Source organism: Anolis carolinensis, unplaced genomic scaffold (assembly GCF_035594765.1).
Source record: "Anolis carolinensis isolate JA03-04 unplaced genomic scaffold, rAnoCar3.1.pri scaffold_10, whole genome shotgun sequence".
NCBI classification, from domain to species: Eukaryota; Metazoa; Chordata; class Lepidosauria; order Squamata; family Dactyloidae; genus Anolis; species Anolis carolinensis.
The window spans coordinates 15,218,260-15,234,177 of NW_026943821.1; the positions used below are offsets into that span (position 1 = coordinate 15,218,260).

General features: G+C 38.8%; 2 protein-coding genes across 2 annotated transcripts; both read left to right on the forward strand.

The window, feature by feature from the left end:
• The first annotated feature begins 290 nt into the window (after positions 1 to 290).
• Positions 291 to 7,807, forward strand: LOC103279933 (synapse differentiation-inducing gene protein 1-like). The gene is made up of 2 exons (XM_008117287.3): positions 291 to 1,587; positions 5,443 to 7,807. Exons 1-2 carry the CDS (start codon positions 1,246 to 1,248, stop codon positions 5,575 to 5,577), a joined length of 477 nt encoding a protein of 158 aa, XP_008115494.2. The 5' UTR covers positions 291 to 1,245; the 3' UTR covers positions 5,578 to 7,807.
• A 2,365-nt stretch (positions 7,808 to 10,172) lies between these two features.
• Positions 10,173 to 13,632, forward strand: LOC103279932 (transmembrane protein 91). The gene is made up of 2 exons (XM_008117286.3): positions 10,173 to 11,120; positions 12,998 to 13,632. The coding sequence occupies exons 1-2, from the start codon at positions 10,767 to 10,769 to the stop codon at positions 13,193 to 13,195; spliced, it is 552 nt and encodes a 183-aa protein (XP_008115493.1). The 5' UTR covers positions 10,173 to 10,766; the 3' UTR covers positions 13,196 to 13,632.
• Positions 13,633 to 15,918: the final 2,286 nt, after the last annotated feature.

Consider the following 15,918-nt stretch of genomic DNA (forward strand, 5'->3'; position numbering starts at 1 on the left):
TGCCTTGTATGTGTAACTAGCTGTGCCTGGCCACGCGTTGCTGTGGTGTTGTCTGGTGGTGTTGGTGAGAAATTGTTGAGTTAGTGGTGGTATTTAATGTCTGTTGAATGGTTGTCTTTATGTTTAGTATGCACACTGAAGTGGATTATATGGCAGTGTGGAGTCAAGATAATCCAGTTCAATGCAGATAATATAAGATTCTAAATGGGTTATATAGCTGTGTGGAAGGGCCTTGAGTCTACACTGCCATATAATCTAGTTAAAATCTGATAATCTGTGGAAGAGGCCTAAGTGAGGCCTAACTGTGCCTGTCCCCTGGACTGAGTAGGTTGCTAGGAGACCAAGTGGGCGGAGCTTAGCCTTCAAACTGGCAGCAATTGGATAAAAACTATTATTCCTCTCCCTGTAATTAGGACTTCATTTTTCTTTTCTTTTTGTTGTATCAACCTAGAGCCGTGAATGATGGGTTGTTTTGTCAAATTTCGAGGTTGGGGGGCCTGTAGTTTTGTTGTTTTGTCCGCTGCCCTGATGCCATCACTCTTTTATATATATAGATGTGATCAGCCCTGAGTCCCCTTTGGGGTGAGAAGGGCGGAATATAAATACTGTAAATAAATAAATAAATAAATATTATCCTTTTATACAACCTAATAAAATATTTTTAAAAACATGGGCGGGAAAAGAGAAAGCTGGGTGGAAAATTACCATACGCAATTCAACAGACAAATGTGAAGTCCTTTATGAGGGACAAACGTAATAATTAAGTGCCCGTGAGTCAGCAGGATACTGCAAAAAATAATAATACGAGTAATGTGATTATTGGCTCTCACAACAGAATTCCAAAACACTCCAAGTGATGCTTCTAAATTTATTCTGCACTCTCATTAGAGTTCCCAACGTCAGTACCAGTCTAGTGTATACATGTCTAGACTCTCCATAGGTCTCTTTCCACCCACTTCTTCTTCTGCATTGTAAGACATTATGAGGCCACTCTGTCCAAGTTCCAAAACAACCGATGACAGTCCCTTAATCAAATAAGCTGAGAAAGAGAGCAGCTGCATTGCAAGACGAGTCTCTCCTACCAACAGAAGATTCAAAGTGATTGACTGAAGACAATTGAAGGAAGAAGGCAACAGTGAAACAGAGAGGGAGCAAAATGCTCCGGAATTAACTGTGGTCAATAAAGTGGGAAAAGGTAGAAGACCTGCAGATTGAGAGAGAGGAGGAGGACAACACACCGGCATAATGAGCAACCTGAATTATGGGGAGATGAAAGCCAATTCTCCTGTGACAGATGATCCAGTTCCTTTCTCAGAAACACAGCCCTACCAAGAGTCTGAACCACTGAAGCTTCCTGCTAGACCACCATCACCCAGTGGCTATGGGGCACCACCCCCATCATACCAATCTTCTTATGGGCCACCTGATGCCCAGTTCAGCCAAGGACCCGACTTCCAGCCCCAGCAGACCATCTTCATCATACCTGAGCAGCCTACCAAGGAACCAGATAACTTGATCTTCTCCATCTTTACTATGCTTTGCTGTTTCTTCCCCTTGGGTATCGCTGCCTTAGTTTTTTCTATAAAGGTAAGCCTATATATGTCTGGAAATGGAAGTACAGTAGAGTCTCACATAAACATAAACGAGCTGGCAGAAAGTTGGATAAGCGAATATGTTGGATAATAAGGAGAGATTAAGAAAAAGCCTATTAAACATTAAATTAGGTTATGATTTTACAAATTGAGCACCAAAACATCATGTTATACAACAAATTTGACAGAAAAAGTAGTTCATTACACATTAATGTTACAGTAGAATCTTGCTTAGCCAACATAAACGGGCTGGCAGAACGTTGGATAAGTGAATATGTTGGATAATAAGGAGGGATTAAGAAAAAGTCTATTAAACATCAAATTAGGTTATGATTTTACAAATTGAGCACCAAAACATCATGTTATACAACAAATTTGACAGAAAAAGTAGTTCATTACACATTAATGTTATGTAGTGATTACTGTATTTATGAATTTAGCACCAATTTAGCGATGTATTGAAAACATTGACTACAAAAATGCGTTGGATAATCCAGAACGTTGGATAAGTGAGACTCTACTGCAACTGACAATGTTATAACAACAGAGCTTCTAATGCCCTCTTATCAAGATGAGGCATGTTATAGATAACGTGAAGATCTAAGGCAGGGGTCCTCAAACTTTTTAAGTGGAGGACCGATTCACAGTCCCTCAGACTGTTGCGGGGGGCGGACTATGATGAAATAGTCCAAAATTAGGATTGTTGTTGTTGTGTGCCTTCAAGTCATTTCAGACTTAGGTCAACCCTAAGTCTAAAGTTTAGGACAGAGGTCAGGTAAATGACCTTGGAGGGCCTTAGTTTGGGGACCCCTGATCTAGACGATCTCATAATACCATAGGTAAGCAAAGAGACCTCCAAAGACCATCTAGATGGTCTCATAAAACCATAGGTAAGGGAAAGGACCCTCAAAGGCCATGTACATGATCTCATAAGGCCATCAGAAGACCATAGCTAAGGAAAGGGCCCCCCAAAGGCCATCTAGATGGTTTCATAAGACCATAGAGAAGGAAAGGGCCCCCCAAAGGCCATCTAGACAATCTCATAAAATCATAGGTAAGGAAAGGGACCCTCAAAGGCCATCTAGATGGTTTCATAGGACCATAGGTAAGTGATCTCCAAAAGCCATCTAGATGGTCTCCTAAGGCCGTAGCTAAGCAAAGAGTCCTTCAAAGACCATCTAGACGATCTCATAAGACCATAGGTAAGCAAAATGACCTCCAAAGACCAGGCAGACTTAGGTCAACCCTAAGTCTAAAGTTTAGGACGGGCCAGGTAAATGACCTTGGAGGACCCCATCCAGCCCCCGGGCCTTAGTTTGGGGACCCCTGATCTAAGGCTTACAGAAACATGGCACTTCAAAATTTTATTAGAGTATTTTAATGGCACTTTAATGGTCACATTAACAGTAGTATGATGCACATGAATTACCAGAACATTATTGCAAACAGGAGGGAGGGTGCATCAAACAACATGTTACAAAGGAGTAAAATGTCAAAAGAATTATCTGTCTTACTTCTTGGCAAGATGACAGTATGTACAGTGTTCCCTCACTACTTCGTGGTTCACTTTTCACGGATTCACTGTTTTGCCGTTTTTCAATGAACTCTAAAAGACTATTATAAATCATAAAAAATTAAAATTTCCAGCCTAAGGAAGAGAGGAAGTAGAAGCCAAGGGAAGAGAAAAGGAGCCCAAGCAGCAACAGGAGGAGAAGGAGGTGATTTATCAACACATGATTGGTCAATAAAGACTTAAAATAGTGTATAACTACTAAAATAGTGTATAAATATTAAAATAAATATAGTGTCCCTACTTCGTGGATTTTCACTTATTGCAGGTGGTCCTGGAACCTAACCCCCGCAATAAGTGAGGGAACACTGTATCCTCTTGTCAAACAGTAAGAGAAGTATCCTTTCCTTTGCATTTTTTCGATGGTTTTCCACTTGAGACAATGTTACAGAGAATCACTAGCCACAGATTACTTAATGTGCAAATCTTTATAGACATATTCAATGCATTGAGGTACACATTCTCATTTATGTAAGGAGGGTTTGGGACCTACAGAGCCGAATCATTGGAAATGTTACAGTGTAGGCATTTACCATGTCTCCAAAAATACATCCGAAAGATTTCAACAGACTGGTTCTAGCATTTTCCCTCTTCATCAGAAACAAACTTGTAGCAAAGATAGTGGTCTTTAATTAAAATATGTTAAAATTACCTTCAGACTTTGTGTATAAAGTGGAAATGAAATATAAATGCATTTCATGTGTGGACTTTTTTCCTATCTCCAGGATATCTCCTTATGTCCATATATATAAATACAGATACTCTAACATATGGAGTGGGATGGAAATCCCAAACACTTTTGATCTCATCCCTTTTGGATAAGGGATTCTCCACTTGTATTTATATCTTGCATCCCAGTCTTAGGAACTTCAAAGCACTTCATAGGTAATTCAATTGAAGAAAATTATACAAACACATTGTGCTAATGCTTTTTGCTTTTGCTTTTTGGTGTGTTTCTTTGCCAAGTACTTTTGCATTTTTATATCGCCATTTGTTCAGATTTTTTTTCTTTTTTTATATAAATATGGACATTTTAGCTTTGTTTTCGGTTTTTGGGTTTTTTTCTCTCTCTCTCCCTTTTTGATCCTTTTTAAATCTCAGTTTTCCTACTTTCTATACAATCAAATGTTCTCACTCTTTCAATGTTAATTTACTCTATCTTATAAGGTAAAACAATAAAAATATATTAAAAAAAGTATGGAGGGGAATGGAAATCCCAAACACTTTTGATCTCATCCCTTTTGGATACGGGATTATCCACTTGGATTTATATCTTGCATCCCAGTCTTAGGAACTTCAAAGCACTTCATAGGTAATTCAATTGAAGAAAATTATACAAACACATTGTTGGTATCTTCCTGTATTGTGGTTACAGACTTATAATCTGGAGTTTGCGGGTCCATAACTGGTCCATATTCCTTAACTCTATGCAGCCATTAAAATGGCACTACATCACAAGAAACACCAGACCTGGACTCGTGGAGAATTAAAGTGAGAGAGGTTAAAGATATGGACCAATTAACTTTTTTTCTTAAAAAGAACTCGGGAAACCCCATAAAACAAACGGACTGGGAATTAGTAGAAAATTATTTCAGAAGAATGAAGAAATAATTGATTATTAATAATGGGAGAAACACTAGGGTCAGAAGGACAATAAGTAATTTTAGAGGAAAGAAACAAGTGGACTCTAACCACTAAGGATTAAAGGAAGTCACCATATTTTAATTTTTTTATTTTTTTATTTTTTTCATATATATATATATATATATATATATATATATATATATATATATATACACACTATATACATATATATACATACATTTTTTCTCTTTTTATTATCTTGCTCTTCTAAATCCTTCTTTCTCTATTTCACCCATCTTTTCTATCACGACATTGTTCCCACACTTTCACTGTATTCTATTGTTAATACTTTAATAAAAATGATAATAACAAAAAAACACAACACTGTATTGGGGGGAAAGTGTCCAGCATTAGACTCTGTCCATTAGACAGCTTGGAGCTAAATTCATCCCATCTGATCCTACATAGACAGTGAAGAATATAAGAGGTCGTTATTACAAATCGCATTGTCACAAAAGACAAAAAAACAAGACAGCAGAGAATTACTCAAACAGTTAATGGCTAGTAAATGTCAAAGTTAGTAAATTGCATGATTGTCAGGGCTAGACTGGTGAATCACAGAGATGATCTTTTCAGGGGACTCTACTTCCAATTTTTTTGCAGTTATCCATCACTTCTTTTTTCTTTTCTCTGCAGACCCAGGTAGCCAATAATAATGGAAATGTACTATCTGCTCAGAAGAATTCCAGGCTTTCGGTCATCATGGCCCGTGCAGCCCTTGGATTTGGAATCGTGTTCTGGATTTTGTATATCATCATTTTGACTGTATGATGCAACACCCTTAATCCTAAAGTTATCCCCTCCCCAATGAGCCAGTCAGAGAAACATGCTTTGCTGTCATCCTCTTTAGATCATTCCATAAAGAGATGGTGCAGATCACCCCTATGATATTTTCCTTTTTCGCACTTGACCATGAAATACACACAGCATTGTATTTGCAAGCTGTCTAAAAACTCTGCTTAGTAGTGGCCCATCTCTATCATATGAAGAATATTAGATGAGATCTAGCGCTGTGCTACAAAAATATTGCCTACCAGGTCAACAAAATCCCAAGGACCATATATGAAAAACAGACCACTGTGATGACTAGAAAATGTCCATATGTTTAACATGATTAACCTCGCTATTTTAATGTTGTCAATAATAAAATTCCATCAAGAGATTGGGATGAATTCTTTCCAGGGGTAGCTCTGCAATCTCTTTCTCTACCCAGTTATTCTTTCTGTTGTTGAACCCTTCCTCCAGCCTTGTGCTCTTCTGTCCTCTCTTTTGATCCACCTGCCTTTGCACCCTGCCTTTTAATTGCCTCATATTTGCAATGTATCACAGATGGTAACATAGGTCAGAGTCTGCATCATGTTTTAAGTCTGCATCATTTCCTCTATTAAAGTGATTGGCGAAGGCAGAATGACAGTCTTCAGTTCAAGTAGAGTTGTAGCTGTAGTGTCACTGCACACTGCGAAGATGCAACCACCAAAGACTCCGAGAGGAGATCTTTTACTTTTTTCTTTCTTTCTTCTTCTTATTCACTTTAGATGGTAACACAACTTGATTTATAATATATGCGACAGAGGCTTAGATGTTGGAGGAACAATAACAGGTTTATTCAGGTACAGAGCTTAGTGGTTACAATGTTGTTCTCACTTAGAGGCACTTTTATTAACAGTTACAATACTAGAATGAGGTGAGTCAAACTCCCTAAAATGTCACTTCTTTTACTTAAAGTAGTTAGAACTTCTTCCTCTGCTACTTTTAAACCATAGTTGCCCCTGTGATATACGATCACAGATTCTCTGTTCCTTACCAGGATACAGACTACATTAAATAAGTCACCAAACTTATTTTAAACCGACTCAAAATGAACAATTGAGTCTCCCTGATCCCCTCAACCTAGGATCAATCTTCCCTGTGCCTCATCAGAGCACAGATTGAATCCCTTTTTTAAACTCTGCACTTCTTCAACAAAATTGCAGATGGCTCCGCCTACTTCTCCATGGCAACCAGCCTCTGAGTGCTGAGATGCAATAACTGTAATACTTACCCTTTTAAAACACAAACACACAATTAAACATAACATCTGTAAACCAAAAATTCATACTTCATTACACACACCAATGCCCATTATGCATATAGGTACATTGTGCATTACACATGAATCCACATGAATGTTTGATTGTGCATTTGGTTGCAATTTGGTGGCTTGGATCAGTTGTCACTGGACACAAAGATTGGGTAACACAATCAACATATAACTATGGAAATATACATTGAAATATCCCATTATAAGAACTCTAGTAAAGGTAAAAGTTTTCCCTTCACATTAAGTCTAGTCAGGTCCGACTCTGGGGGTTTCTCCATTTCCATTTCTAAGCTGAAGAGCTGGCATTGTCTGTAGACACCACTTAAGTCATGTGGCCAGCATGACTGCATGGAGTGCCATTACCTTTCTGATGGAACAGTACCTATTGATCTACTCACATTTGCATGTTTTCAAACTGCTAGGTTGGCAGAAGCTGGGGCTAACAGCAGGAGCTCACCCCACTCCCCAGATTGGACCCGCCAACCTTTCGGTCAGCAAATTCAGCAGCTCACCAGTTTAACCCGCTGCACCCCTGGGTGCTCCTTAGCCAATTATAAGAACTCAGCCAGTTCTATATAATGTTCTTATCATCAAAACACAAATTGCTAACCAAGTTTTGTCCAACATTAACCAACAAGACTTTGCTCAACTTTTCTTGGGATCACTTATCCTGACAGGGATTGTTTTCAATCTTGAGATGGTGATTTCCCTTTTAATAGAAAGATCTGTGAGGGAAACAAAACATCACTGTTCTCCAACCTATGTTCAGCTGTTCAAAATGCATGTGCAATGGCAGGCTGCCTGCTACAGGACAGGGTTTCTTCAAATTGACACCTGTGCCTTTTGCTCCTCATCTTTTCCTTGAATGTGACCGCAGTTGCTTTGTTATGTGAAGCAAATAAAAATTACATGGCTACGGCATGTTAATGTATGGTTTATGGGCAATAATGTTCATATTTGAATATATTATCATATCACTTCTTAGTCTTTTCTTCTCCAAGCTAAACATGACCAACTCCCTAAACCATTCCACGTAGGTCCTAATTTGTAGAAATGTTATCATTTTGGTCACTCTCCTCTGGATTTCCTACTGTGGCCAGGCAACACAACAATTATGCATGAAACCATAAGCTTCAATACATTGGACTTGTTACTGGTTATGAAAAAAGCCACAATGAACGTAACACTATTCTTTTAAAAATACAATTACATGTGCACATCTCCAAGAATATTTCAAGCTCAGGAAGATTACTATTTTGGACTGAAGTTCCCAGGATCATTCAGGCAGTTTAAGTCAATGCTTGCTGGATAAACTGTGGGATGTTTGGTGACCAATCCTGAAATAATTGGACAAGACACATAAGATTGGATGAAATAAGGGTCACTTACTTGATCTATTAACTATTTAAAATTTGGGAAAATTGCTAGAAGATAAGATGTTGACTGAAAGACTGGGGGAAATGGCAAGATCTTTTACATGCAATGAGAGTATTTGTTCAAAAGGAGTGGAGCAGGAGAATATTAATGAACCTCAAGGGAAAGCCAAATATCCATTATTTTAATAGCTTGGCTAGCACTTGTCCACTTAATTTTTGTCTCAATAACAAATATAATGGAGCAATTGCCACTGGAGACGCAGTGTAGAGCATTCAACCCTTCCTGTCCCTGTCGTCTTCCCAATGAAAAATATCTTTCCCCTCCCTAAACACAATTAACACTAGTGGGGAAAGGTTGGCATTCAATGGAAGATTTCAGCATGAGAGGAAGCAGAATTTTCATAAGCATAAAGCTTCCTTCCAAACTTTGCGTCATCCAGCCCAAAACTGTGACCTGGTATTTTTAAAAAGCCAGACATGACTCCAAGCCCATCAATTAGACTAATGTTTATTTTGATGGAAGTCATTGTAATTCAATCCATTTCAGATTCTGCGCCACCTCACACTTCTGTCTGAGGAGCTTGCCTTGTCGGATCAACTCTAATGCCCCGATGAAGTCATTGCCATCCAATTTCAGAAGCTGGTCGCCGGAGTCAAAACATAGCCCAAGGGCAACATAATGTTCTTCTTCTTCTAACCATGATTTATGAAAGTACAGAGAAAACATGTTTTTCAACACTGAAATGTGCCATTCTGAGCTTTTGCACTATGGTGACGGGTTGGGGGGGGCCACTTGGGGACATTATTTAGTTGCATCAACATTTCCACTGCTGTGTAAGTTGTTTTAGGCTGAACTAAAATTTTAGGAGTCATTTTCATTCATTCCACTGAACTCATTGTATACCACATCAAATTTCTGTCTGAGATGGATAATGGATTGTGAGGAATTGTAAAAGAGATACCATGATATGGTGAGTTGACTGGAAATGGCATGTGGTGACAGCTGATTGGCTGAGCCAGTCAGGAGCCAGAATTCTGATTGGCTGCTCTCTCTAGCTTGTTGCTGAGGTAAATGGTTTTAACTGCCACTTCCATCTCGGAGAGGGAGGAAAGCAGCTTGACTTGGTCAGGAAGGAAATGGCTGCCATATTCTCCAAAGCCTGGTTATTTATAAGGCAAATGAGGCATATTCAAAGGGACTGTTTAGTCCCTGTATTCTCTGTGTGAATTCAGAAAGAATAATATATATATTTGCCCTGTTTGAAATTTTGAACTGAAGAAAAGATACTGTTACTTGTTACACAAGCCTAGGCGACACTTTATTATACTGCAGGGTTTATCTTATTTCAACAACTGTGGTAAAGCTTCTATTCATTTATTTCTACAGCTCTCAACATGGATAAGTCTTTCTCTTCTGAATCACTTCTTTGTCTGATGAGTGGTGTAGAGTGTTTTTTATACTGACACGTTTTTATTCTTCTTCCTCTAGAAACATTATTATAAGGTGGATCTACACTGTAGAATTAATGCTGTTTGACATCACTTTAACTGTTGTGGCTCAGTGCTATGGAATCATGGGATTTACAGTTTGGTGAGGCCCAAGCACCCTTTGTCAGGGTGCAAATCTACAACCCCCATGATTCCATTGACCATGGCAGTAAAAGTGATGTCAAACTATATTTAGATGCACCCCTAATTGCTAGTCCCAATGAGACCTACTAAATGGAATTTACATAAGTGTTGGTGTAGCATTCAGAAACTAATATAAATGTATTTTTGAGAGATGCCCAAAAAGGTGATACCTTTTGAAAAAATACAGAATAAGCAAAACAAAGCCTCAATTTACTGAGAAATATGTCCTCACACGTCTTTTCATAATAATGGTACTATGATCCCACTTAAACCATCAAGGCAACACCTTATGGAATTCTGGGATTTGCAGTTTACAATGTAGTATTTGAAATGCTAGGTTTTGTGTATTGCAAAGCTACACATTCCAGAATACTATAGGATGTTGGCCTTCTGAATTGGCTAAGCATGCCGGGCTTCTGAACCCACAGTGTTGCGGTAGCTGAAATCACTCAAGAAAAAGATCTTTGCCAATGTCAAGCACTTTGTTAAATGAAAATGGCTGTCTTCTTGCTGCAGTACCCACACCCAATGCCAATCTATATCCCTTTGGCTTCATCCAAAATTTGGCCAATTCCTCGTTCCACTAATTCTTTATTCTGGGCTGGATGACATTTTCCATCCAAGAGCCAGAACAATCTATGAGAATCCCTTAATCACATCAGCAGTGTGGCAAGAGTTAGCCAATTTGTCAGGCAAGCAACTCAAGTAAAAAGAAGGCTCAGAGTGGTCGGCTAAGTAAGCAAAAAGCGGAACGTGAAAGGTAGGAAACGAAGAGGGAGAAGAACACTTAGTATCTCAGTATCTATCGTGGAAAGCTAGGAAAGATCACCCTTAAAGAACTAGAAAGAGGGAGAGAAGAACAGACCTTCAGAATGAGCAACCATAACTATGAGGAGATGAAAGGCAATGCTTCTGTTACAAGCGATCCAAGCTCTCACTCAGAAAAACATTTCCACCAAGAGTCTGACTCGCTAAAGCTTCCTCTTCGACCACCATCACCCATGAGCTATGGGGCACCTCCACCCCTTACACCTCCATCATACCAATCTTCTTCTGAGCCACCGGATCCTCAATTCAGCCAAGGACCAGAGTTCCAGTCTCAGCAGACCATCTTCATCACACCTGTCCAGCCGACTAAAGAGCCAGATAATACGATCTACTCCATCTTTACCCTGATGTGCTGCTTCCTTCCGCTTGGTATTGTTGCCTTAGTTTACTCAATAAAGGTAAGCTGATATATTTATAGAAGAAATAATGTGTTGATATTCTAGCAGAAGTGATAACGATGAGTTGTGCATCTTAACTTTTTCATTGTTCCTCTTAGCAACTTTTGTTTATTTAACATGACAGTAAAGACTAAGCCTGGTGGGTGGAAACAGACAGAATTTTATGATGTGATTAAGACAGCATCCCCTTCACAGGTCAAACACTTCCCAGCTGAAACACAGGTCCCTGTACTGTGAAGGAGACCCAATGAAAAGTATTTCCAGTATTTTCAGTTAGTCATGGGGGTTCTGTGTGGGAAGTTTGGCCCAATTCTATTGTTGGTGGGGTTCAAGGGGCTATTTGATTGTAGGTGAACTATAAATCCCAGCAACTACAACTCCCAAATGTCAAGGTCTATTTTCCCCAAACGCCATCAGTGTTCAAATTTGGGCAGATTGAGTATTCGTGCCAAGTTTGGTCCAGATCCATTATTGTTTGGGTTCACAGTGTTCTCCAGATGTAGGTGAACTACAACTCCCAGACTCAAGGTCAATGCCCACCAAACCCTTCCAGTATTTTCTGTTGGTCATGGGAGTTCTGTGTGCCAGGTTTGGTTCAATCCCATCATTGGTGGAGTTCAGAATGCTCTTTGATTGTAGGTTAACTATAAATCCCAGCAACTACAACTACCAAATGACAACATCAATCCCCTTCCAACCCCACCATTATTCAAATTTGGACATATCGGTTATTTGTGCCAAATTTGGTCCAGTGAATGAAAATACATCCTGCATATCGGATATTTACATTACGATTCATAACAGTAGCAAAATTGCAGTTCTGAAGTAGCAACAAAAATAATTTTATGATTGGGGGTCACCACAACATAAGAAACTATATTAAGGTGTTAGGAAGGTTGAGAACCACTGCTGTAGAATACACGCAGACAGCCAGTATAATACTTTGATATCCTTCAAGGTTTGGTCCCAAGATCCTCTGTGGATACCAAAATACATAAATGCTGAAATCCCATAACTTATGATGCCATAACAAAATGGTGTCCCATATATAGAAAAGCAAAATAAAAGTTTACTTTTTATGTTCTATATATTTATGTTATTAATATATATACAGTAGAGTCTCACTTATCCAACATAAACGGGCCAGCAGAAGCTTGGATAAGCGAATATCTTGGACGATAAGGAGGGATTAAGGAAAAGCCTATTAAACATCAAATTAGGTTATGATTTTACAAATTAAGCACCAAAACATCATGTTATACAACAAATTTGACAGAAAAAGTAGTTCAGTACGCAGTAATGTTATGTTGTAATTACTGTATTTACGAATTTAGCACCAAAATATCACGATATATTAAAAACATAGACTACAAAAATGCCTTGGACAATCCAGAAGCTTGGATAAGCGAGGCTTGGATAAGTGAGACTCTATTGTATTTTACTCTTTACTAGAGGTCCTTGGATTTTCTGTTACAAGGCAGTATGTACTTTGATCTGAGGGGTAATCGTTTGGGTTGTCAGCAGCAAAATGTCTTGGGTTGTCCCAGATCCCCAAAAACATATAGTCTTGAGATCAGACAGTAGGTGGATAAGTCCTATGCTTGTCCTTTTTTTATTTAAAATATTTATATACCACTTCCCATTCAAAGAAAATTCCAAAGTTATTTACAAAAATGATGGACAATAAAACCCTGTAACATACAAAAAATAACAAATTATATGATAAGGCTGGTAACAACTTAATTAGATATTGAATGGAAAAAGCCAGGGTCAATTACTCTGTCTCCAACAGATGTCAAAAGTACAGGGATGGGAGAATTCTTGCAGTAAACAATAATTGCAATTTTTCAAAACTTTCTCTTTTTTTTTCTCTTTAGACACAAGAAGCCAACCACAGTGGAAATGCCACAGTTGCTCAGAAATATTCTAGACTGTCACGCATGATGGCCCATATAGCATTTGGGTTCGGGATTCTGATCTGGACTTTGTATATCACCAAACTGACAATCCATTCTAGGAAACACGATGAGACAACAGACCAAGGTCTGGCCAATCTATCAACAAATAATCCCTGAAGATGCACCGCGTGATGCTCACAATGTTGAAGACCCTTCCCTGTCTTGTGATTCTCAAATGACAGAATGACAGTTTTGATGCCATATTATTTGAGTGAGTCCTTGAAGGCACATATTATTTGACTGGCACAGTTTAAAATGCACATCACTTGGTTTCTGTGTATATAGGTTTGATGTTTCCGATAGCTGGTGGTTTCCATGTTCATTATATGATTATATTATACTTTAGGCTTTCATTGAAGCTTTGAAATAACTATTGATTCTATTCCGAAAATAAATTCAACACACTACGTAACTCCTTTAAGTTCAAGTTAAAGCCCAGAGTAGATTCATGGTCCCATATGTCAAGGTCATGTATACTTTGCATGGTGTGTCATGTAAACCAAACCCTTAGTATTATTTTACTTCACTTTGATTAAACTCTTGTCCTTTTGTAACTGGTTTGCATATGTTTGCTGTGTGCACACATATTTCCTCTTGCAAGCAATACCAAGTTAGCTTTCTAACTGTGCAGATCTGAACTAAAGTGCCAGCAACTAATCAAATAATCAGTTTAGCCAGTCGATTAAACATTTTTAAAATGTCAGGGGCTTGGACCTGCCAGTTGTTTTGTGCTACAGCTCCAATTGGACCTAGCAAGAGACTGAGTAACCTTGGTCAAGTCATACACTCTCAGCCTCAGAGAAACACAATGTCAAATCTTTTGAACAAATCTTGCCCCCAAAACAGTCATAGGGTCACCATAGGTTGGAAACAACTTGAAGGCATACAAATAGTGATCTATTTGCACTTAGCAGTCCCAGCACCAGATATTATGATACAAGAACATTTCCTGTGCTGTATTTTTACCCTGCTCTATCTCAACCTTAAAGGGGGCTCAGAACGGCTTCCAAATTGGCAATAATTCAATGCCGCGTTACAACATAAAATAGAAGACTGTGACCCATTAAAGAAAATATATTATCTGAGAAATGATTATGGAATACTAATCGCTGGAAAATATTGCACTGTATGCAACAAACACTTAGAAATGTATGTCTATTTGAATCTTTATTCCATATATATAAAAATGTAATGTATGTTTGTAGGACTGAATAAACAACAAAACTACTGAACCAAATCACACCAAATTTGGCCACAATACACCAACACATTCAAGGTATGTCCTTCACTCAACCCCCCTCCCCCACCCAAAAAAAAAGTATTGGCCTAGGTATAACACAGACAGGCATTGAAGCTGCAAGGCTATTCAGTGCAATTTAACCAGACCAGTAAAGGATTAACCTTGGTAGAAGGTGGCCAGGCTTTGAAGCAGTGATACTATTTTATTTATTTATTTACAGTATTTATATTCCGCCCTTCTCACCCCGAAGGGGACTCAGAGCGGATCACATTATACACACATAGGGCAAACATTCAATGTCCATAAACGCATCAAACAGAGACCGAGACAGACAGACGCCGAGGCAATTTAACCTTCTCCTGAGAGGATGTTCGATTCTGGCCACAGGGAGGAGCTGCTTCATCATCCACTCTGACGGCACTTCCTCATTCCAGGTCGTAAATTAGTTAAACTTGCCTCCCCACTTTTTATATGTGGTACCTTATTTCCTACTTGATAGATGCAACTATCTTTCGGGTTGCTAGGTCAGCAACGAGCAGGGGCGATTTTTTATTTTTAATTGACAGGTGCTCACCCCGCCATGGACTGGCCTCGAACTCATGACCTCATGGTCAGAGTGATTTATTGCAGCTGCTCAACAGCCTGCGCCACAGCCTGGCCCCTACTCTGTACTACTCTGTACTATTGAAGCTGGCCAACTAAAGATTCCCCTAGGTAGCAAGCAGCCAGGCTTTGAAGCAGCAAGGCTATTCATTGCAATCTAGCAGCCCAAAGAAATATTCCCCTAGAATGCAAGTACCCAGACTTCCAAGCAGCAAGCCTATTCCGTTGCATTCTAACTCACCAAACAAGAATTCCCATAAGAAGAAAACGGCCAGGTTTTGAGGCTGCAAGGCTATTCAGGGCTTTCTAGGTGGTGGCCCCGTCTCGGTGGTGGCTATGGAACTCCCTCCCCAGAGAGATCAGATCAGCCCCCTCCCTCTTTATCTTCCACAAGAAAGTCAAGACATGGCTCTTCGACCAAGCTTTTGAAAACCTGGTGCAGCAATAGACATGAAAGACTCAGAATTTGACCAATGGAACGGCCCAGACCTTGCTCTTGGATTGCGTGATGCTGATCATTTTAATTGTGTTTTATTTTAAATTAATGTGTATTTAAATGACTTTTCTGTAATTCCTTGTAATTATTTTAAACAGCATTGAATAATTGCCATGTTGTAAGCCACCCTGAGTCCATTCCGAGGTGAGAAGGGTGGGGTAAAAATATAGTAAATAAATAAGTATTTTTTTAAAAACATAAAATACAAATACAGTAGAGTCTCACTTATCCAAGCTAAATGGGCCAGCAGAAGCTTGGATAAACGAATACCTTGGATAATAAGGAGGGATTAAGGAAAAGCCTATTAAACATCACAATAGGTTATGATTTTACAAATTAAGCACCAAAACATCATGTTTTACAACAAATTTGACAGAAAAAGCAGTTGAATGCACAGTAATGTTATGTTGTAATTACTGTATTTACAAATTTAGCACCAAAATATATTGATATATTGAAAACATTGACTACAAAAATGGCTTGTGTAATCCAGAAACTTGG

Coding starts and splice junctions, on each gene's coding strand:
- LOC103279933 (XM_008117287.3), top strand. CDS start 1,246: ATGAGCAACCTGAATTATGGGGAGATGAAAGCCAATTCTCCTGTGACA. Junction 1,588..5,442: donor CCTTAGTTTTTTCTATAAAG/GTAAGCCTATAT, acceptor TTTTCTCTGCAG/ACCCAGGTAGCCAATAATAA.
- LOC103279932 (XM_008117286.3), top strand. CDS start 10,767: ATGAGCAACCATAACTATGAGGAGATGAAAGGCAATGCTTCTGTTACA. Junction 11,121..12,997: donor CCTTAGTTTACTCAATAAAG/GTAAGCTGATAT, acceptor TTTTCTCTTTAG/ACACAAGAAGCCAACCACAG.